Genomic DNA, 23,333 nt, shown 5'->3' on the forward strand with positions numbered 1-23,333 from the left:
AATTAAAAATCCTAACAAGCAGCTTGGCAAATTAGGTCGTGTACATCTCTGACCTGTCCTCAGACAATCCTAATATATATTGCTGTATGGAAAGTCAAGCAAGGGGATGTTTAAGTAGAATGATAGAATATTCTAGGCTGGAAAAGACTTCCAAGATTATCAAGCCAGCCATTAACCCAGCACTGCCAAGTCTCTAAATGCTGTATCTACAAGCTTTTAAATACGTCCAGGGATGGTGACTCCACCACTTTCTGGGCAGCCTGCTCCAATGAACTAAAACTCCCTGATGCAACCTGAGGTTATTTGCTCTTTTTCTGTCACTTGTTACTACTTGGGAGAGGAGACTAACACCCTGGTAGTTATAGAGGGTAAGAACATCCCCTCTGAGCCTCCTTTCCTTCAGGCTAAACACTCCCTCAGACACCCCTCATCAGACTTGTGCTCCAGCCCCTTCCCCAGCTCTGTTGCCCTTCTCTGGAAACGCTCCAGCCCCTCAATGTCTTTCCTGCAGGGAGGGGCCCAGAACTGAACACAGGATTTGAGGTGTGGCCTCAGCAGTGCCCAGGACAGGGGGACGGTCACTGCCCTGGTCCTGCTGGCCACACCATGGCTGATCCAGGCCTTCTTGGCCACCTGGGCACACCCTGGATCATGTTCAGCTGCTGTTGACCAGCACCCCCATGTCCTCTTCTGCTGAGAAGTTTTCCAGACACTCTGCCCACAGCCTTTGGCATTGCATGGGGTTATTGTGAACCAAGTACAGGGCCCAGCAAGACTTGACCTTGTTTTGCTCCATAGGAAAAACTAGCCTGCTCCACCTTTGCTCAAAAAACACCATAAATTGCTTCTAACTATTTGAGTTAGATTAGCTTGGCCAAGGAAACTCGGAAAGGCACTCAGATGTCTGGCAGCAGGAATAAGCTTGCCAGCAAGCCTTCACTGCCAGTGAGCCCATGCTGCAGACTGGCCCATGAGGAACACAAGGAGCAGGAGGAAGCATTCATTGCAAAACTCAGTAAAGGCATGGAGAAACAAGGGGTGTGTTTCAGAGATGCTGGTTCCTTGTCCCTGAGCAGAGAGGCACTGTACCAGCCTTCAGTGCAAGAGACTCTCCACTGAGCCCCTGCAGTTTGTCTGGTGTAATAAGGCTAATGAAGGGCTCTGTAATGCAGATACAGACCCACTTTACAGGAATGCCTGCTTATAGGCATTTATCTATATGCACAATTGAGGTAAACTGTAACTTTCTGACCCTTTCCCTTCCCTCCATGAAAGGCCAAGCCACCATGGGCCTTTTTTTTTTTTTTTTTTTTTTTTTTTTTTTTTTTTTTTTTCCTCTGGTGGTCAAAGATAGTAGTGATTATGGGAGCATATTTTGGCATGTTCATGGGAAGATTTTAATATTCATACTCTCCTTCTCGCCTCCCCATTTACTCAAGCAGAAGCTGACTGTGATGTTGTCTTGTACAGCTCCACCTGCTAGCACTGTGTGAAGGAGGAAAACACTTTCACAGCTGCTTTGTATGTGAGTCAGTGATAGAACCAAAATTAGAAGTATAGCTCTGTCCAGACTAGATCTCAGTCCATTCCCTGTGCTTCAGAGGCAAAAGTGATGAAATAGATAAAATAACATGTAATTTTAAAAAATCACATACATTGGTGATTGTAAAGATCTGGTAAATCATTCAATTTCCCTTATTGCCAGTAGAAAGTCAGCTAAAAATTAATAATATCTTAGAATAATTGTTTTGTGTGAGTCCTATGGTGCAGTTTCATGACAGATGGTGGAAATGTTTGGGATTTGTGTAAGAAAAATTTCAGTTGTCTTACAGGCATTTGCAACAGAGGTCTAACCTGGCACATACACAACTCCAATGTACATTTCTATCAGGTGCCCTGTCCATGGATGGCCTTGTACAACCCTGATGACTCTGTTAATTTAAACAGAGTTGCACCAATGTTAAGCAAAGTAACATTGGACTCTATATTATTAAGATTATTTGATGTCTCCAGCAAACAACTCATACTCTCTTAGTTTGAAGTATGAATCACTGGATTACCCATGAGATTTAAAAGTACCTTTAATGTATAAGCTTCCAAAGAAACTCCTAAAGACTGACTATTACTGAAGAGCTTTTGTTGAAGTCCTAAAATACCTTAAAAGATGCTGACTATCCACATGGCAGGGAATTTGCTTTTCTAAAAAAGCCTGTCTGGAGAATTATAAAATTCTGTGAGCAGCCTGTTAGCTATCTCTCTGCCTGCTGCTCTTCCCATCCTCAGGTCATTAAAGCCTCTGGTCTTTGATGTATCTGCATATTTGATTTATACACCTTCCCAGAAAAGTAATCCAGCCTGAATTCTCAGCTGTGCTGGGTCCCCAGGGTCTCTCTCCATGCTCTCAGCCTCCTTGTGGAGAGCAGAGCATCTCACTCTCTGTTATTTTGGCTGACTGATATCTGCAAGTGCCACACAACCAAAATCAGTTCATGAACGTACCCACACGGTCTGGCTGCATTAGTGCTGTCCCTGATAAATGAGGAAACAAGGCCAGCCCATCCCTTGTCGTCCCTCTCAAGTCGATGGTGTTTCCTTGAAAATGAACCCCGTGCATGTCGTAGTGACTGCCCAGCCCAATGAGGTGCCAGGAGACCTTGTCATTCTTGCACATGGTCAGGCCTGGCAGATTGCCATACAAGTAGCCGTTGACAGCTGGAGGAGAAGGAAAAATTCTGGTTAGCAGCAGTCCACAGAAATGCATCACAGAGCCTCCTACCACCTACCTGGCCAGAGACTCACAACTCAGCACGTCACTAAAGGGCCATTTTGTGAAGAAAAGGTAGCACTGGATGACACCAAATTAACATCTAAGTGCTATTCCTAAAAACTCAGAACTTCTACCTCTTTGGTTTTAGCCTATAAAATCTTGTAATAGCCCTTTGCAGTGATGTAGCACTCCCCCACCGAGCTTTTCAGTGTACCTCCCAGACACCAGCCAAATGTACAAAATTGGTACCTCCTTTCAGCCTGGAGAATGTATTACCAGGTCATTAAGGCTATGGAGAGGGCCATAAAGAGTCTGAGTTACAAATTCAGTTCTGCTGGAGCCTTTTTATGTGATTTTGACCCTTGCTTTCCACCTTTACTTCCCAAATGTATATATTTCTTTTACAAGGGTGTTATAAGGCTAAACTCCCTAATTCTCAAATGTTCTCTGTGATCAATGTGTGAAAGATGCTATAAAAGAACAAAACTTCAGTATGAGATCCATCTCATAGCAGAAGAATAAAATAGATAGGTCTAGAAAGCCCCAGAGTTCTCTAACAATATATATCTAAAGCAAAGATAGGTTATGTGACTTGCTCAAGTCTGTCATCCCAGGGATACCTTGGAGGAGATCCATGCTGCAGTCAGATACTTGCATCCAGAAATGATGTAAAATATTTTTTTAATATTTCCCTAGTCTATGTGTCTCCTCTTCCAGAGGTGGTCACCGCCCAAATGGGAGATGGCAGAGCAGGGCAAGTAGACTTTGCTGCACGAGTCAGTGCCAAGGCCAGCAGTGAAATTTAAAACACTAGTGAATACTGGCTTCTTCTGCAGCTGATGCCTGTCTCTGACATTGTGCCTTTTTATAGAACTACGTATTGTATCTAAAACCAATGCTCTATTTCCTTTTTCCAGATGTAGTTGGTAGATGAGTGCATTCATTGCCATTGTGACTGGGGTTTGAACGTGCACTCCAAGGGCATCAGGAGCTGGCCATAGACTGACTGACAGCTTTCCAGCTCACTCTACAGCGCAATGCAGAGAGCTAGGAATGATGATAAAACCTGTCTAATATGATTGAATAAAAGGTATCATTAACAGAGGTTAGATATTTTATACCATGCATTTTGTTGGATTCCACGAAATCAGCATCATTTTCATCTACTTTTGAAGGGTCTCCAGTAAATGCTTCAATATTCTTGTTTAAATACCAGCTGTCATTCTCATCAAAGATTGAAAAGAGGAGGTAAAATTCTCTGTCTATTCCTTTCTGTAGACAAGAAGGAAGACAAGACATTAAAAAGTATATTCAATAAAAATGAATAGGTTTTTATAACAAAGCATCCTTTTCCCTGAAGCCACCTTCTTACTAAGTCTGCATAGAGACAGGAATTGGCACTTTTTCATCATCCAGAAGGATAAATAAAGTGTCCATTATGTGGTGTGAAAAGAGTTATTATTTGCATGGAAAAGACAGAAAAGCTAGGGAAGAGCCAGGATATTAGGGAATGGTGATTCTGTCTTCTTAACCATCCCCTTAGATCAGCTTTTACCCTGAGGAGTGACATTTATTTAATCTCTGTAAACTGAGCTGGGAACTGGGCAAATTGCCTGTAGGGGAACCCCCAGTCCACCACCCTGCTCTTAGAGCCAAGCAGATATTCACTCGGGCACCTGTGTCCCGTCGTGGTTCAGGGTGTTCTTCCGACAGACCAGCAAAGGTCCCACGAGCCCAGAGTTGGTGTCCTTGACAGCATCAGTGGCTGAATAGTACAGGTAGGTCAGGCACGGGGGGTCACTCTCTCCTGGACCTCCATTTTCAGGCACCCTCCATTTGTAGGTGAAGGTTTCACCTGGCTTGACATGGGCTCCTGGCTTCAGGTAGCCTGCAGAGAGAAACCTGAGATGTACCAAGATTGCAGGAAGGCTTTGTTTTCCTGAGGTCTAGATGGAAGTCAGGCATAGCTACTGATTTCTGCGGAAAAGCTCCACCTTGCCATCACCCCATAGTTTGGGCTCGAGCACCATCCCATAATTTGGGCAGTTATGCCATGGGAACATCTCACCCTAGTCCCATGCCATGGAGACAACCAAGCCCATTCCCCATAGAACAAGTTTAGCTGCTCCACTCAGACACTTCCAACGCTACGTTGGATTATCTGGATTCAATCAGACAAGACATGCAGAGCTCATCCTGGTGCTTAAATGGCTTCCTTGAATGTTTGTAGCTTACCTGCCCTATCATGGAATTTATCTGTGGCACAAACTCAGACGCTGCTTTTCATTAAGCACCAACCAATCAATTACATTAGTGAGTGGAGCTAGAGCTGTAGCTCCTTAGAAGTTCAAAACAAATCTGATCCTGGTAATTGTTTCTTTTTGATTTTGTAGCAATGCACAGGAGCCTTTGTCAGCATCTTCAGAGAGAGGATGATATTGTTCTTTGTTGGAGGTTACTTTTAAAGGATTTGGGCCATTGTCTGCTGACATGCAAAAGGTGGCTTTAAATTTTCTTTGACACTTAAGCATTCATTGTCTATATTTTCTCAGCACAGTCAGTCTCTTGGACTCCAAGAAAATCTTAGAAACTTAGACACAAGTGAAAATAGCAGTATTTCATGTGAGCACAGCTGCAAACTGCAACAGAAAGCAGAGTGTAGCTTCCAGAGTATCTGATACTACTGCAACAGTCTTCAATGAGGCAATAAGGGAAACAGTCCTCAATGAGTCCTCAATGAGGCAAACATTGACTTGGAGTCAAAAGCCCTCTGAGACTGACAAGTGTCAAATGCAACATGCAAGGGTATTTCCTGAGAGCACTGAATAAAATGTATATCTGCAGACATCTCTAGATGTCAGTATTTTTATTTACATGAGTAAGCTTCATTTAGACAATGCACAACCTCTGAAAAATTATCTACCCTCAGCATAAACCTACAGCCTCTACATATGTGTCTGCAGGATTCCTGTATGCATACACTTGCAGATAGAGGTAATGGAAATCCATGGCACAAGATTTAAAAGGGGAGAAGAAGAGGCAGAAAGATTATTGATGAATCTGGAATCAGGTTCTCTCCAAAAACCCAGAGGTGTGCCAGCTCACATGGCTGCTAAACTGTAGATTTTGGGTTGATTTTGCTCCACACTGAAGTGTGCAGTGCTGAAGGGCACTATGACCAGGGGCTATTAAATGAAAGCACAGCAGCTCTGCAAGCAGGAACCTGCACTCCCATTGGGGAATTATCTCTGACATGGGTGGCATTAGGATCTGTGCAGATAACTTCAAGGCTGAACTCAAGCGAGTTGTTTTTTTATGTTTTGCCTCCTGGCAAATTTGTTGAGTTGCAAGGCCAGCAACAAGAGACAACAATTTAATAAAGCCCTTTTGCATTGATTCTATTGTATGATGTGTTTTACATGTTGACCTAGTTCTCTCTCAGCACAATTTTCAAAGGAGGGATTATATACCATGTGTTACTTTTGATAGGTTGCAGTGGAAACAAAGAAATTTAGGCAACAAGAAAACTACTTTGCTTTGCAGTGCTGAAAATGCAGCAAAAACTTTTTCAGAGACCACAGCATTACCTCTGTAGATGCTATGAATGGGATTCATCTCACCTTAATTGGGCCATCTCAAACTTAGTCCCTAACTCAAACTCTAGACTTGTGTGGTTGGTGGAGACAGAATCACATCTCCAGGGGGTCTCCCTGTCACTGACTGTAAAAGGTGCCTACCAATTAAACATGATATTTAACATTCAATAGTTAAGCTTAGATTATAAGACCCTGTTCTTGCACAAAATGAGAGGAAGAATATAATAAATGCTCCATTTCAGCATTTATGTATTTATGAGAATTAATAAGGACTATCGCTGCTTCATGTTCCAGGGCAATCAGATAAAATCTGCCTTTGAAAATGACTACCCTGACAGTAAAGCAAGGGCAATGCTCAGCCTGGATTAGAGAATTGGGAATGATGCAGCTGAGACCATGAGGATAGCTATAGCCAAAGACTCAGCTGGGCCATCATGCCAGATCCTAAGAATCATAATTCTGGAGTGTGTCCAGAGGAGATCCACTCCTTGCAATGGAGGAATATTAGATTAGAACTAATAGAAATTGGATTGTGCTTGTGACTTTTGTTCAGCATAGATCTCTGCTAGTTTTAGGTATCTTGTCTGGCACATATCCAAGGAGAAGAACCATCACATTTGCAGACTGTGTAGTCCCATTGATTGTGACACAAAGAGTAGAGACAAACTAATCAAATCATCTTTTCTGTCCCTTAGCATCCACAAAAGGGCAAACCTGCAGAGCTCAGCAGCAGATTTTTGGACTCAAGTATTGTGACGATACAGTAGTGCAGCCAAAACTTACCATCTAAGTAGGGAGCACCTTCTGACAGCTTGCTGAAGCTTACACCATGGGCCATAATGCTATAGCTTCTTCTGGCTTTGTTGGCAAAAGTAACCAGCACTGTATCTCCCACTTCAGCTTTTATAACAGGGCCTTAAAAAACAGAGTGAGGGAAGGTATTAGAAGAACTGCTCTCTAGCATATTTCCACCAAATGAAGAGAGAGCTGCGTGCACTAAATTCCCCTCTCAGTCCAGATGGTTCTACATTCAAACCTGATGTAATGACAGGAGGGGAAAATATTCACTGTACCAAGTATTCCCAGGTGCTTCATGTCCTCTGACCAAGTCTTCTTACTGAACGTTGCATCAGTATATCCCACATAGCGAACTTTCCAGTACTGCCCTCCTATTCTGTCAGTCCCTTGTGTGAAATATGTTGCAGATTCACTGTAGAATTAGCAAATCGGACTGGTTAAATAATTGAAGGTTCAAGCAGAACCCCTCATTTCAGATAAAGTTATTACTCCAGACACAGGAGAAATGACCCCCCAAGTTACTAATCTGTGTACACTTTTCTAGCACACAAAGAAAGATATTACTTGTTTGAATTAGCCAACAAATGAGCATTCATCATACATTAGACTTTTATGTTTAACCCTGATTTATTTTTATGTAAAAGGTAAAACCTTTTACGTTTTACCCTGATTTTCTAAGGAGGTATCTATATCAACTTACCTTAGGGCAAGAACTGTGCACACTGTGTGTCTAATCCTTGTTGGCTTTTCTGAGAGACACTATAATGCAATTTGTCACCATTGGTAATATCAGGGTTGAAAATTGTGCCACTGTGGCAGCTCTGAACAGCACTGATTATAAGTGTGAAAGCTGCCTGAATAGTCTTGAAGAGGGTCATTAACCATGTTGAACTTGGCATGCCTCACCTTCCCCATGGATTTAATGGAGTAAGATAAGTGCTTCCAGAAGACACCTTGAAGCGTCAGACTTATGCATCTAACTTCCTGACAAGGCTGTTCAAATCCATTCCTCCCTGCCCCTTTCAATTAAAATTAATGACAGTGCAGGACCTAGCCCATGTGAATCACTGGGGCAGTGTCACACAGACTCCTGAAATTAAAGCACAACGGGAGTTGACAAGAAACCTTACCTGCCAGTGGCATTTAAACCCTGCCCAGTGAATTTATCATAACCGTCAGGTCCATAATTCCAGAGCACTTCTTCAGCAGCGATGTAATATCTTCTCATATGGCTGACTGCTGAAGAGTGAGACAGGTTTTTTTTGCAGATCTGAACATCATATAGCGCCTCCATGCCACCTGGGAGGAGAAAGAGTCTGGAGATAGCCCCTGACCAGCTGCAGAGCCAACAATCTCATGGATACAAATGCACATTCAAACTCTCTGGGAGCTACATGGATTGGAAACAATTACTACAGCAAATTTCTGTTTCAAAATACATTCTCTGCCTACAATGGGCCAGATACCAACACCCTTCCTTTGCAAGGTGGTACACTTTATGCAACAAGTGAAACCTACAGACATCAATTACAGTCTTTAGTGGACTGATTTACTCAAATTCTTGATCTGCATAAGGATGGTAGCATGATTTTGGAGGTCAGAGTGCCCCCAGAAATCTGCAAAATAGCATAATCTCTCCCTGACTTCCATTGAAATACAGACTGGTTATTTCTGCTGAAGGTATTTGTTGCTTGCCAGAATTGAGTCTGTTTTGCCTGATGCAAATCCAGCTGGAATCAATATGTAAAAATTCTCCTAATTCACCTCTACTATGATAATTATACATTGCCTGCTGCCATGACACCTAGTTTATGATACATGTTTTTGGGATCTTGCACCACACAAATATCACATCACCATCAAATTCCTTCACATAATGGTTTCTGAAAACACTGCCAAGTTTTGCTTGATTTCCATAAAGCAAAAAGCTATTAAGTGTTCAGCTGTTCAGCTGGCATGATTATTTTTTTATGTGTAAGTACTTATGTACAACAAAAATTTGTGTTGAAAAATTGGTGTTGAAAGCTCCTCTCATTGCTCATCAAAATCTCAGGTTTACCTACGAAGCATGGTGACAATGCTGGGTCTAGCAAGTCTTCCTCACATGAGTTACAAGGCCAAGCCATTCATACCAGCTGAAGATTTGGCCCAACATGTATCATTTCTGGTGACTAAACTCATAATCACGATCTTTATCTGGTGAAACAGTTGCAAATTTTTCCAAAGTCACAAAAAAAAAGTGCCAAATCCCGCTTTTCCTGGAAACATCTCCCAGATTTCTCTTCCAAACATACCAGAGGCTGATGAGGGAGATCTACAGCAGCGTACCTCGTAAGTGCTCGTTGACCTGGCACGTTATCAGCCACCTCCCGGGGCTGCCCGGAGTCATCTCGGCCGTGATGAAGGTGGCCGGGAAGAGGCCGACGACGTCTGCTCTCTGGTCTCTGCTGGTGAACGTGTGCCCGTAGAAATAAGCAGCGTGGATATCTATCTCGCTTCCCATGCCAAACAAGTGCCAGGACATGGAAGTGTCAGCGCACATCTCCAAGCCGGGCAGATTGCCATATATATAACCGTTAATAGCTAAAAACAGAAGTATGAGACTTTAGGAGAGGTGAAAGAAAAGTGCCTCTGATCCCATTGCTAAGGATAATCCCTTGATGGCCCAGAAAAGAAACTACCTGAATGTTCACACTGAATAAGGCCCTCACAGGCTCCTTGATGAAGAGTAGCATTTTGAACATATGTCTTACTGCTCTGGAAGATCAAATACCCCAAATTCTCTGTCTGTGTCTGTGAAAAACATCCTGGGTAATATCAAGATGTTGCAAAGGCCAAGTCATCACCAAAAAGGCCTGATAATGAAGTTAACTTGTTCTGCAGCTATTTAGCATGGCTAAAATCTATTTCCTCTTGTCCTAAGTCATAAATATACCATTATATGCCAGGCTCAAGCAATTTAGATTTGAAAATTATATCAGCCAAATCAGTGAAATCAGCTCTGTCTTCCTCAGCTTCCACATCTGATAATGTATCAGGACACTAGGAGAATGAGACTCATATTTTAAAAAATATTTCATTTCCTAGGCTCCCTGGAACAAACAAAATATACAGAAATACCTAGAATTAACTTCCTACACCAAATGTCCAAATAACACAAAGTGCCATTGGCCAATATGTCTCTGAAGGGCAGGAGTGGTTATACCAGCCAGCCCACCATCCATAAGCTTTTTGAGAGTTCTTTCAATACACACATCTGAAATTGCTCTGCAGTTTTCTTTGCTCTTTTCACAGCTGGGCAAAAAAAAAAAAAAAAAAACCCAACCCAAACCAGCTTAAGTCTATTGCCTAAGATAAAATGCTAAACAAATGTCAGAGCTGGACATGAAAGCCAAATCTTCTCTCTGCAAGTGTCATGCTGTTTTTAGGGAGAGGTTTTTATCAACACAGTACTTCAACATCCTGACCCTTTCCTTACTGACACAGATAAAGGAGAGACATCACAGGGGACAGCAAGTCCTACTGAATTGAAAAGAGCCTGGTCACTGCTGTAGGTCACAATTTACTCAAAAGTCCTTCTCACCATGCATTCGGTTGCTGGTCTGGAAACCTTCATCCTCTTTGTCAACTGTGTCTGGTTCTAAGCAGAAGTTCTTTATATTCTCATCGAGGTACCAGCTGAAGTTTTCATCTACAATGCTAAACATCAGGGCAAAAGCATTAGCAGCACCAGTCCCTTCTATTGTGGTCACGTCTGCAGTTCCTAAATTGCAAATGAAAAGGAAAGTGATAAAAAAAGCCAGGGATGGGATTGAATTTAAAAATGACAATAACCTTGGTGCACTCAAGGAAATACATTCTTTGCCCAAAGTCAGCAGGGCAGGATGAATTTTACCTAATTTTGCTCTTCTAAGGCAGTTTGACACCCCTCCAACAGACTTTGAACAGATGAGTGCCTCCAGAGGGTAAAGCTAAGCTAACTCAACCTGATATTTCAGTATCTCTTTGGTCTGACATGACCACAACTACCTGCCAATATCTGTTGTTCCATTTCCCCATTCTTTGGCCCATTGCACCCAACCCTGTCCCTTAGTCAGTGTTAGCTAGCATCTGTGTTCCTGCACTGTGAGCAAGGTCATGAGCTGGATCTATCCAGTAACCAGTGACTTATGTTATTTTGACAAGGAATTAAGGAGTGATGAATGGTAGCCTGCATTTCTGTTGCACTGAAGTGAATGCTGAACCATGCCCCCAGAGTGGCCCTCTAAATGTGGTCTGCTTTCCACAGGCTGACAAGGAATCCATGAGAGTTATCTAGGACTAGGTACTTAAATTTTAAAAGGCTGAAGACAGGATTTATTCCAGCTAAGTTCAATATCTTTATCCTGGTGTCTTTTTGGGGAGCCACTTGAGAATATAGGACTGGTGATACTGAGTAGTCTCTTATTATCTACTGGGGGGTGTAGACTTCATCTATATAACCTACTTCACTAAAAAGTACTGTATATGAAATCAGGGCTGATCTTGTACCCTGGGAGTTATTGAAAAGAGGCAGCAGAGTTACATGTGCCCAGGGGAAGGGGTGGCAATGACTCAGCTGATAAAGAGAAGAGGGCTGGTTCATGATGGCTCCAGCACAACATTAGCAGGCTACAAAATATACAGGACAGGCTGTTCAGTGCACATCCCCATATGCTTGTGAGATATAACTTGTAAACAAAAATAAATACACACTCTCTATGTGGAAAAATTACAAAGATTGGGCTTTCAAATATGTAAATGCTAATGCCAAATTCACCCACCCAGCTCTGATTTGATCTCTTGAGCAATAAGTCCTTTGTCCATCCTGAAATTTCACCAGTTTGGGAACACTTATTTTTGGCCTCGGCCACACTGGGATGGTCACAGGGCATGCTGCAGTCCCTCCACCAGCCAAGGCAAATCTATCGTGAAGCCAGAGGGGAGCAGGAAGGGGGTTGTCCCAGAGCTACAATACCTACCCTGGGATGCTCCTGGAATGACCCATCTATTCCTTGACCCTTTTTATGGGCTATGTAGGGATAGACTCTAGATCATCATGTTAAAACCTGTAAGCAAAAATGACTGTTAAGATGCCAAGCTTGGCAGAGGGGCTCGCTCCATCAGTGCTCCTAGCTCAGTACCTTTTTTACACACCAGCAGAGGCCCAATTAAACCAGATGCAATATCTCTTGGTGTGTCAATGTGAGAATGATAAATCCAAGTCAAGCAGTTTGAGTCTGCCAAAGTTGGGGAATAATCTTTCCTTACTGGCCATGTGTATGTGTAATTTCCACCAGGAACAACAAAGTCATCCTCTTTGCTTTTACCGCCAGTTCCATCAGGGTAAAGTGCTCCTAATACATAAAAAGGAAAAAGGAAGACTTTAGCCATCCCTTAGTTGTTTTTGTTAAATAAATGTGTAATTTATTCTATTTTAACTTGTATTTAGAAAACAATAACAGCATTCACAAATACAGAATCATTGAGAAATTTATGAAAAAACTCAGAATTTCTGTCAATCTCACCACAAATATATTGGGAGTTAAATCCATTTTTTATTGGTAGATAAAGCTTTAAAAATGCATTAACAGGCTCTATTTTTTCCTGGTCTCTTCACTCTTATCAGTCATCTAGAATTTTGTCATCTAACAGTGTGTATTTTTTCACAGAAAACTCATTAGAATACTGACTGTAAACACATCCACACAATCCTCTAACAAAGAAACCCATGCATAGGTCTGGCATTCTGAAAATTAGATCATGTCCATTATAGGCCAAAAGAGAGGAAAACATTTAGCTGCAAGAACTCCATCTATTCAAATAGACTAGAGGTAGAAGGAAGGAGGGAAGATGTTTTGGTGACTTATGATTCAACAAAATAATTCAGGCAAAAAGACCCATCTAACCTGTTTCAGTACTGGATTTATCCCAGGTGTTGAAAGTTCGTGGCAAAAAGTTTTGAGATGAGGCTGTTCCTGGTTTTAGTCATCAGCTGCAATTACTGATGAGTTTATGAGAGGGTGATCTAAAGTCCTCTGATGTCAATGTCAATAAAAACAAATACTTGGACAGACTTGCAGCCATGATATTAGTTACCCCAGGGAAAAAGAGAGGAAAAGGCAAGGCAGATTTTACCTTCAGAGTCCTTGTCATAGAAGACCCCATGTGGGTGTACAGAGTATGGGCGGGAAGCAAAGTTTTTCAGATGGATGATAAAGACATCCTCTTCTTCTGCCTTCAGGACCGGACCAAGGAACCCCAGCCATGCTGCTTTGGGGATCTCCTGGGAGTAAGTGTCATCCGTAAATTGCCTAAAAATGGCCTTTTTGTACACACGTCCTATCCGGTTGGCTCCTCTTGTTGCATACACCTTTGCAAACCTAGTGTTCAGAAGGGAAAATTTGAGAGACAGTAAACCTATCTTAAGAGCTGATAAAATAACTGGTGCGCTCAGTGCAGATAAATAGTTCCCTAGAACATATCTAATGGCTGGTGGAATTAAAGCTCGGGAGTACATCAGGACCACTCAAGCTCAAGATGCTCAATTTTAATGACTTCTCCCTCTTTTGACGGTTTGAAACCTCACCTCTGAAAGTGTGACTGTTCAGAAGGAAAATAAAACCAAATTAAGATTTTTTTCAAAAGCCAATAAGAGAGATTCTAATCAACCTGCTCGACTCCCTGGAAGAGTAGCATTAAATGTGTTTTGCATGAAATGTGTAACTTCCACATTCCAGAGTCTATGTTTATAGCAACTTCAAGTGATGGAAAACCCACCATATAGTCAGTGGCTGACATATTATAGCTTTTAAATACCTGCTTCCTTCAAAGCCTAAATTGCATTTGCAGTCTAATATCATCCAGCTCCACACTCCAACCACTGGTTCCAGCCAAGTTCTCTCTCAGATCAAAGAAGCCACCTACCATCAGAAACTTCTTTTCTATGCAGGCACTTGCATAAGCTTTAATTAATTGTCTAAATAGCCTCCTACCCTTCGTCTGGACAAACCAAGAACACAGACATTCTTTATGCCACAAATCTTACGCAAAGGTCTCTTTTGAAAGCAAATATTTCTCTATCTCTGTTGAAGTCTGAACACAAGAACTCACACAATAGGCAAGTAATATTCCAGCTAGGGCCAGAGATGCTCTCAGTCAATATTTCTTACATACCTGAGAATCAGTTTTGCCCTTTTAACTAAAACATCATACTGATGACCCATGTTCATCCTATCTCTGATGATATAAAATACATTTTTTTAAATTCTCTCCATGTTACAGCTGGTAAATATGATATACAATCTTCATCTCTAATTATAAAACTCAATGAAGGCAGAAATTAAACTCTTTGCTACAGAGCAAGCAGGAGATTGTATGACCAATTTCACCATAATTGACCGTGAGCTTTTTCATCCCCTGAAGATTGTTTGAACTTTCATGCTTCCTAAAAAACTCATTAAAAAGCTGAACTCAATTTTCCTAAAGTATCACTGGCAGAAATAAAGCAATTTCATATTTATTGTGAGGGTTTTGACTGGTCAGTTCACTTGCTGAACAAAAATTTTGTTTAGATTTTTTTGTGAAGTGCAAGCAACTGAAGTGGTGGATATCACATAAGTTGAAAGGCATGATTTGCTTTAAGTTCTTCACCACAACATCCACTTCTCCCTCTACTCAAACCTTTCTGTGATTTCTGTGACACCATAACACACAACATCTCCCACCTGCAGTCATTACACCTCCACAATCACTGTCTAAAACAGACCTCTGAAGTGATCCAGGTATAAAGCCTCCAAACAGTACACTTTTTATTTGAAATGCGCTCTTTATAAGAAGCCACAAGTTTTGGCAGCAATTAAAACATTGCCAACGATATTGCTGGGGCAGAAAGAGTGGGGTAGGATGGGGGAGAAGGGAAAGAAGCTTCTCATTCTGCTTCTTCACAGAATAATGTATGCTGCATAAATACACCCCAATAGCAGGGTTAAGGAATGAGTTGTCAAGAAATCTGGATTTTCAGTGAATTAGCAGGTCTGTAGTCTGTGCACATAGCAAGACCTGGCAAGTCACAATACATTCACCCAGGAGAAGATACCTTCTATTGCCTGGGGGAAGAACTGCTACCAGAGTATTTACCACAGAGTAGGAGGTGAGTGTAGTGTCAGTAGGAGTGCAGTGTAAATGCACATGCTTCCTTACCTAGTGGCAACGTATTCACATGGCTATGCCCTAATTCGAATTATTAATTGATTTTTTTAATGGTTAATAAGATTTTTTTCTCTAGAAAATATCAAATCGATTTTTTCAGAAAGTCCCTATTTTCAGGAGATATTTTTCATCAGATTTTTTTTTCAATTTCATCAGCCACCAAATATTTTGGTGCAGTTGCACCATGCTTTTACCATGATGACACTGTCTTTATGTCCAGACAACATTCCACACTCTCATGACACCCCAGGGATATACTGTCTCTTCTGAAGAAGGAGAATTGTACCCCAGAAAAATGCACTTCTTAGTCAGGCTTTGTTAAATGCTTCATATGATATGAGCCTAACTCCTTTAAATGCATAGATTATAATCTCAAAATCCAGATAGTTATTGAAATTCAAGAAATTACCATGAGAAAACCCTCTAGGCTTAGGTACTGAAAATTTCAGTGCCTAGAGCTATGCTATAATATCTGGATCTGTGCTTGCCTCCTACTTAAAGCCATCTAGAAACCAGGAAAAAAAGTCTTTTAGTGGCAGCTTTCTGAAAGGAGGACTATTTGAATGGGTGCAGTGGGTATCAGCTGCAGCCAGTCATAGTGTAGGCGATGCTTTGTGTGTACAGAGATGTATTTTCAGCACATCCTTTTGGTTGCCCTCAGTGCCTGAAAACAGAGCACTCTGGTTCTTATGAGTCCCATTCTAGGTGCCCAGGCTGCCCCATTCCATCCAGGAGGATTTGGGGGGCCCACCTCAGCCTTTCCAAGTAGCTGGTAGCTCCCTGCCTCTTTACAAGTGTTGCTGTGCTTCATATTACAGTGCTTAAAGGCCTTTCACAGAAGGAATATCCACACTGGACCTCATGCCAAAATGCTTCCTGTCATTCCTCTCTTGTCACAGGAAAACAAAACTTCTCCCTGCCTCTTCATACTCTCCTGCTCACTTCAAACTGCTTCATCCTCCAGATGGCTTTGTGATGCTGCTGTCTGAACCTCTTCCATCTTTCTGATCTTCTGCAGATGTAAGAGCTGCTCCTCTAAATTTTAATTATTTCCCTCCAACTCAGTTGTCAGCCTACACTTCATGTGCATAAAGTCATGATGCTCAGACAGCCTTTCTTCCTACAGTAAAGGGAAATACTCCATCCTCTGGGGCAGTACCTATGCAAACTTCCTAAATTCCTTCCTCCATCTCCTGCAGTCAGGCCAGTCTCGAGGTTACATATAGAAATAAGCAGGTTTGCAAATCAGCATGAAACATCTTGTTCTGACTAAGAACCCCATGAGAATCCTGCCTTCATTTCTGTGTCTGATTTCGTTTTGGTGCTTTTCCCCTCTTAGCACTTCCAGAGCTCCAAGAAAAGCTGGAAATGCACCTGAGCAGAACAGGGAATTAACTCTAGTTCTTTAAAATAAGTGTAAGCATAATTACAGACATCCAGTTCTCTGCAATGACAAGCAATACAACCCTTCCACAGAGAGAAAGAGTGAAACAAGATCGTCACGTAGATTCTACTTCATATCAAGACTAGACCTGCCGACAATCTGCCATTTCCAGGTAAATCTGTGTGTGAAGTGTAATTTCTACACCCATTTGTTTTATCCCACAGAAGAAGTGTTTATGTTACCTTTGATCTCAAGGCTACAACCTAACAGAAGTTATGTTTCCCAAGAGGTGCTTACATGAGCACTGTTACAGTGAGCAGTAAGAAATGGGAAGACACCTCGTGCATGGCCAAGCAAGCAGCTCTTCAGTAGCCTGGAGACAGATCCTCACAGATACAATTTCAAAGCCTCCTGAGTTTGTTTGCTGCTGTAATCACCACTGAGTGCCAAAAAACAGCATTCAAAATAACTACTAGACGTGGAGTCCCAAATTTTCTCCTGTGGTTAACATTCCCAATAGCTACTGTACACTCCTGGGGGCAAATGTACACAAATGCAAAATTTCTTTTGTTGTCATTGTCCCAGTAAAGTCCCATAGACTTGACACACATAACCATTTAAACAACCATCTTTATGGCTTTATTCCCTAAAATCTGTAGATGGTGAAACCTTCCTTATTCTCCATCCCCTTTACATACACGGTGTTTGGGTTTATACCCATTTTATTTCTCAAGTTCCTGATTTTTCCTGTAGCTGAAGTAAGCCAGGACAGGGCTCCAGACTGCCACAATTGTTTTAACCTCTGGATCACGTAGCCTGTTCAAGGTAACCCTCCAAGAAACCAGGACTCCCATGCCCAGGCCAGTGCAATGTCTGTGCTTGAGGGATGGCCAGGGAAGGAGGACCAGTGGTGCCAACTCACCTTTCTAGATGGCGCCCTGACCACAAAGTGCCAAACAACAAAGCTGAGTGTCCTCAAAAGACAGAGACACAAGGCCCTCAAAGGATGTTTTTAGGCTTTTTTCTGACCCACATGAGCCACAGAGGTCAATAAAATCCATAAAATCATAGATGAGGCTCTGAGGTGTCACTGGTGTGGTATGACAGCCTCCCTCCTACAATAAACTTGCCCCTGAAGTCAGTAACAAAGTTCCTCTCAGGCTTCATAAGAGCCAGGATTTCATCTCAAATACCCTTTTGGTGTTGACCCCTCCCACAATGATCATCTCTGCTGTTGCAATGGGGTTATTTGGCCTCATAATGACTCAGTCATTAGTGTAGCATATGTGATGACAGTTTCACCATCATTTCTCCTCATAGGCAAATTGCACAAACTGTGTTTGATGCTGTGGTAACAAAAAAAAACCCCGTTAGTGTTGGTGGGTGCAAGACTTGGCCCAGATAAATGTAGGACTGGTGGCCTAAAGAGAAGGGATGAGCTGCTACATCAGGCAAAACTTACTAACATCTACCACCAGCAGAGCAAGATTTAAGTGTCCATCATTCAAATTAGTATCAAGTTAATTTCAAGGGATTATCAACTAAACTTTAATCCTGAGGGCTGAGCTACAGTGGGGAAAGAATGACCGGTGGATGTCAAAGTGCAATACCTAGGTTTATTTTCCTCTTCAAAGGCCATTTTTACATGACCATTAAAGAAAGCAGAAAACATCCAAGCTCATCCTCCTGCAGCTGCAACACCCATGCCCTAACTCACAAAATCTTGCTGAGATCTGCAGCACATCCAGCAGCACTGACAGCACCTTGCACCCTGTGTGTCTAGTCCAGCATGGTTTAATGATGTCAGCTCTTCCACCAATTATGTCAGGTGAGAAGGGATGCTGACCACCTTCATAGCTCACCTATGCTCAGTGCCCATAACCTGGACCTGCAATTTCCAAAGCCCTGTGTGCTCCAGAAAATGTAAGTTTAATTTCTGAAGTGAGAACAGAGAGTGAAATGTCTTGGTTTTACTCACAACACTCCAAATTATGAGAATTAGTAGAACAATTTGAGGCCTCAAGATTAGACAAGGCAAAGGGCAGAGGTGAACAGCCTCATTAGTCCTTTTACTTTAAAAGAACTGATGTCCAGCAAGATGCTTACTCTGTGCAAGCAGCAGGCTGGCTCTGGAGCACTGCAGTAAGACAAGGCATAATAAAAATTATCATCCAAGCAGAACAGTTCTGCTAAGACAGGGCTCATTTGAGCTAATCAGCTCTGATAAGAGGCAGTCTTTTCAGCTAACACCCCGGCAGGTTCTGATGCAGCACTAGGATTCCTGGCTCCAGAGGTAGCTCACTCAGCACCAGCACAGCAGGAACTGAGCAGCATTGTCGTGTCTAGTGCCAGAATTGGCTCACCTGGTTTCCAGCCCCATGTTTCAGCTACCAAAGCCTCCTTTATCCTCCTTACTACTAATAACTAAAGGTTGAGGAATATATTACTGACTTTGGCAAGCAACATGGAAAATCATCTCTTAAATCACTATCTGATCACTATCTGATCCAGGTAATCTAACACTTTCCATTGCACACTTGGTAGTTCAGGATTTTCATTAAGTACTGAAGCATAAGTGGTTTTGATTCTATCTCTGTGGGCTAGCTGGAATCAAAGAGAACATCTTTTTTGTGTACGCACCAATTCTTTTAAAGATAATCACCTTGTCTGGAACCTCTTTATCTTCACTTTGGTCTCAATAAAACTGGGATAGTGCTCCATCAGATGGGTGCTGTGAGGATGCTTCACAAGGTGAGAAGCACTTGGCTCAGCCAGCTGGCTCAAAAGACATTCATATCCCTACCTGGAAACTGATTCTTAAACTTTGCTTATGGAACCACTTTTTAAATAATATCTGTAGGAACTAATTAATTAGCTGAAAAATAGCCCATTATTATACTGCTTTAAATTTACATTAGAGATTATTCTAAAGAGCTGAATAGTCAAAATAGCTATTTCTGGTTTACTATTTAACCCACATGCTTATGCAGACACACTATTACTCAAGAACACAGCACTTCATCCTGGCTCAACTCAATACTGTTTAAAAATGGAATAAAATAACAAAAATTACTTAATTATTCTGCATGTAAGGAGTACATGACAAACATCTCCCTAGCTTCGAATGTGTAGTCTAGATTAAAATCCTCTGTGGGTAAACCTTTTGTAATTAGTATTCTGTAATTATTACATTGCCATGATGACTGAACACACAAAGTATCTTCCATCCCTGTGTTGCCATTTTGTAAAAAAAAAAATTGCATTTATGTCACAGACCTAAAAGTAAATGTGCCACTTGATTTTCAGGGAGCACAAAGTGCAGACAACCACAAAAGTACAATTTCAAGATTCCAATCTCTCTATGGTCTCTACCTCTCCACTGAAGTGGATTTATAAGTAGCTGCTCTTCAGTTAAGGCTGAACTACTCTATACTGAGAGATCTTCTAGTTTAGTGAGTGGAGAAAGTTATCCTTTGCTATAAAGACTGGGAAAGTGAGAAAATCAGGCATTTAATATAAATGGAGAACAATTTTGCCAGTAGAGCTTGTTTGCATGGGCTGGAAACAAACTATTACCCTTAATTCTACCTATAAATGTAATACCTATTGACTTGGATGCCATCTGGGACCTCAATTAAAAGCTTAAGCATAATTTTTTTGTTGAAAAATAAAACTATTTCTCATCTCCTTCTTGTGACAAAATAGTTTCTTTTATGAAATTCATCTGAGAGTGAGTCTGAAATTACTGACCACTAGAGACATGTTCAGAGTTGCTTGGGATTTCCTGAAAAGTCAGAAAGTACATTTCCATTTCTAGCTTCTGGAATGCAGCATCTAGCACCCAGTGAGCCTCCAAACCTGGTAAAGGGACCAGGACCTCCTCACCTACTCACAGCTCCCACTCCAATCCCAAACCTAGACACTGAGGAAGGATCCCCAAAATACCTCCAGTGTGTCAAAAATATCAATGAAATGTTAAAAAATTCCCACATATCTGAATCCCATGATGTAAGAAACAATGGTTTTAAACCAAAAGAGAGTCAATTCAGATGTAAGAGACAAGTTTTTAACAACGAAGGTGGTAAAACACCAGCACACGTTGCTCAGAGAGGCAGTAGATGCCCCATCCTTGGAAGCATTCAAATTCAGCTTGGACGCGCCGCTGAGCAACCTGACCTACTTGAAGATGACCCTGCACAAAGCAGGGGAGGTGCATTAGAGGACCTTTAAAGGTCCCTTCCAACCCAAATCATTCTTTAGACAGGCACCAGGGATCAGAGCCATCTCCATCCAACATCCAGGCCAGCTCACCTTCTGTGGGAGGAACACACAGCCAGCCCCAGCCTCATGTGTGGACATGAGAACAGACACCTGTTTTCACTGGCCAAGGCACGACTCATCACAGTGCTCACCTATGTTCCCTAGTTTCAGAGATCACCAGGAATTCTGTCTGACCATTTACTGTTGTGTATCTAAGCACTTATCTAAAGACATTTGCAAAATGGAAGCCCCCACAGCTCTATCCATGTATAGATTGCATGGATATAGGGACTTGTACCTCATTCGTAGGTACTATACACATCTGAATTTCAGAATATCTTACCAAGTTACCCGAATTTTATCAGGGAAAATACTTTAAATGACATAATATGCCAGTAAGCAGGGTTTTGTGTTTTACTGTGAAGAGTGTGCTTGGTTATAGCAAAGTTGCAGTTTGCTTTTTGATACCAAGTCCCAGGGATACCTGCATCACTATGAAATACAGGTAGGGAATTTTGAGCCCATACCTGATGCTATTTTGACAAAAATCAGTTCATTAACATCTTCTTCAAATATATGCTATCACCTTGCTTATCAACTACAATGGAAGAGAAAGCAATCAAAGTCTACTCTTGCCTTGAAGATGAATTCCCACCTACAACAACATCATCAGAATAAAAACAATGAAAAGACCATCGTAAGACATTTGCAGCAAAATTACCACATTAATTTTGTTTCGGAGTTGTTGGTATATCTCCAGCTCATCAAAGCCCCCAGTCACTTACTTGTCCTCTAAGAGGCTTTGCCCCGTGATGAGATTTTTCCCAGATGGTGCATAGTCCCAGTTCTCTTCCACAATCCCGAGGTAGTAAGTTCTGGTCTTTGCTTCCACCAATGCCCAGAGCCAGAGGAACCCCAGGGCGCGGAGACAGCGACCGCGCTGCGCGGGAGGCATTTGTGGTGGTGACTGCGAGGCTGGCACGAGCAGGCAGCAGCAGGGTGCACCACAGGGAGCTCACCCCTCCCTCCCTCCCAGCTCTCAACAAGTTATAAATAAGGAAGGGACAGAGCAAAGCTCCTCCTTTCCAGCAGGTTAGGACTGGGATAGGTAGAGAGCCAGGCTATGCAGAGTAGGAAGAAGGTTGCTGTCATGGCAGGACCTTTGCCAATCCTTTGGTTAGTGAGTAAATTACTCACTTACCTGTCCAGGCTAGAGCCAGTTGGTGGTTTTTAGAAGTTTGGATGCTTTTTAGTCCTCCTTTTTCCAGACTAGGTGATATGGCATACTGGGGCAGAGGAGAGGTCAGTGTTTTTGACATTCCTGTAAAAACATTTTTTTTTTTAACTTCTTTATCATGTCTGAGATTTCTAAAAATAGCATCTTGTTGCCTTCATTTTTTTTTTTAATGGCATAACACTAAGGTATAACCTAGCATTACCAGAGAGAGCAAAAGAATTGGCCAGTACCTCTCAGCATTTTCTGATCTATTTATTAAGACTGCAATTAATTTGAATATATTCAGTTTTAGAGTGCCCAAAATGAGGTACCTTTTTACAGGCATCCCTGGAAATTAGAGCCCTTATAAAAGTCTTTCCATTTGGACACCTAAGAATTGAGGCACATAAAGATCACCCTTTTATTAACCTTGGTAATTAACATGCCCACGTAGCTCTCTAGAAAATCACTCCCTCGCTTTGCAGCTCAACCTCTTCTAAGAGGATATCTGTGTTACTGACCTGGCAAAACCCAGTGTAAATGTATACTTGATAGGATAAATATTTTAAACCACTTAGGATACATCCCAAAAAATATAAGCTAGGTGACAAGACATTTTGCAAAATCATACTGCTCTGTTCCTAATTTTTAAGTGACTACAGGCATAAAAAAAGTTGCAGTTCTGGAATACAGTTTTTGAGATTCATTGCAAGCTTTAACAACTGCGAAATTCCTTTTTCAGGTCCAGAACCATCTGATCTCTTCTTGTGGGAGCTAATAGTTATTTATGACTAGGGGCACAGGAGGCTTCAGAAATGGATTTGGAAGTCACAGGTTTAATGCTGTCCATCCAGACGTAGCTCAGTGATGTGAACGAGGTTTTATGTGGCAGTCGGGTGAGGTTCACCCTCTGGCATGTGACAGTGCTGGCTACATCTACGGTCAGCTGTGCTGAGCTGCCCTCTCCTCACTGGTGTGCAGGTGTCTCTGAAGTAACAGAGAATAACTCAAATAAACAGGTGCTGTTCACAGCAGCCCAGCTCCAGCCACTTGGACCTTGATGGGTCTTATCTAAATTAAGAG

At 41.9% G+C, this 23,333-nt stretch overlaps 1 protein-coding gene across 1 annotated transcript in view; it reads right to left on the bottom strand.

Moving 5' to 3' along the window:
* HEPHL1 (hephaestin like 1) overlaps positions 1-22,353 on the bottom strand; it is a gene marked incomplete at its 5' end in the record, with an annotated part of 32,674 nt that extends 10,321 nt beyond the window's left edge. The window contains 12 exons of the mRNA XM_083855247.1: positions 2,500-2,712; positions 3,889-4,039; positions 4,444-4,655; positions 7,147-7,278; positions 7,437-7,573; positions 8,292-8,460; positions 9,490-9,744; positions 10,745-10,924; positions 12,324-12,536; positions 13,318-13,562; positions 21,820-22,009; positions 22,236-22,353. Coding sequence (XP_083711373.1) covers positions 2,500-2,712; positions 3,889-4,039; positions 4,444-4,655; positions 7,147-7,278; positions 7,437-7,573; positions 8,292-8,460; positions 9,490-9,744; positions 10,745-10,924; positions 12,324-12,536; positions 13,318-13,562; positions 21,820-22,009; positions 22,236-22,353 — 2,215 coding nt within the window. The remainder of the gene's footprint in view (positions 1-2,499; positions 2,713-3,888; positions 4,040-4,443; positions 4,656-7,146; positions 7,279-7,436; positions 7,574-8,291; positions 8,461-9,489; positions 9,745-10,744; positions 10,925-12,323; positions 12,537-13,317; positions 13,563-21,819; positions 22,010-22,235) is intronic.
* Between the last annotated feature and the right edge of the window lie 980 nt (positions 22,354-23,333).

Source organism: Zosterops lateralis (assembly GCF_965231275.1).
Source record: "Zosterops lateralis genome assembly, chromosome: 2".
NCBI classification, from domain to species: Eukaryota; Metazoa; Chordata; class Aves; order Passeriformes; family Zosteropidae; genus Zosterops; species Zosterops lateralis.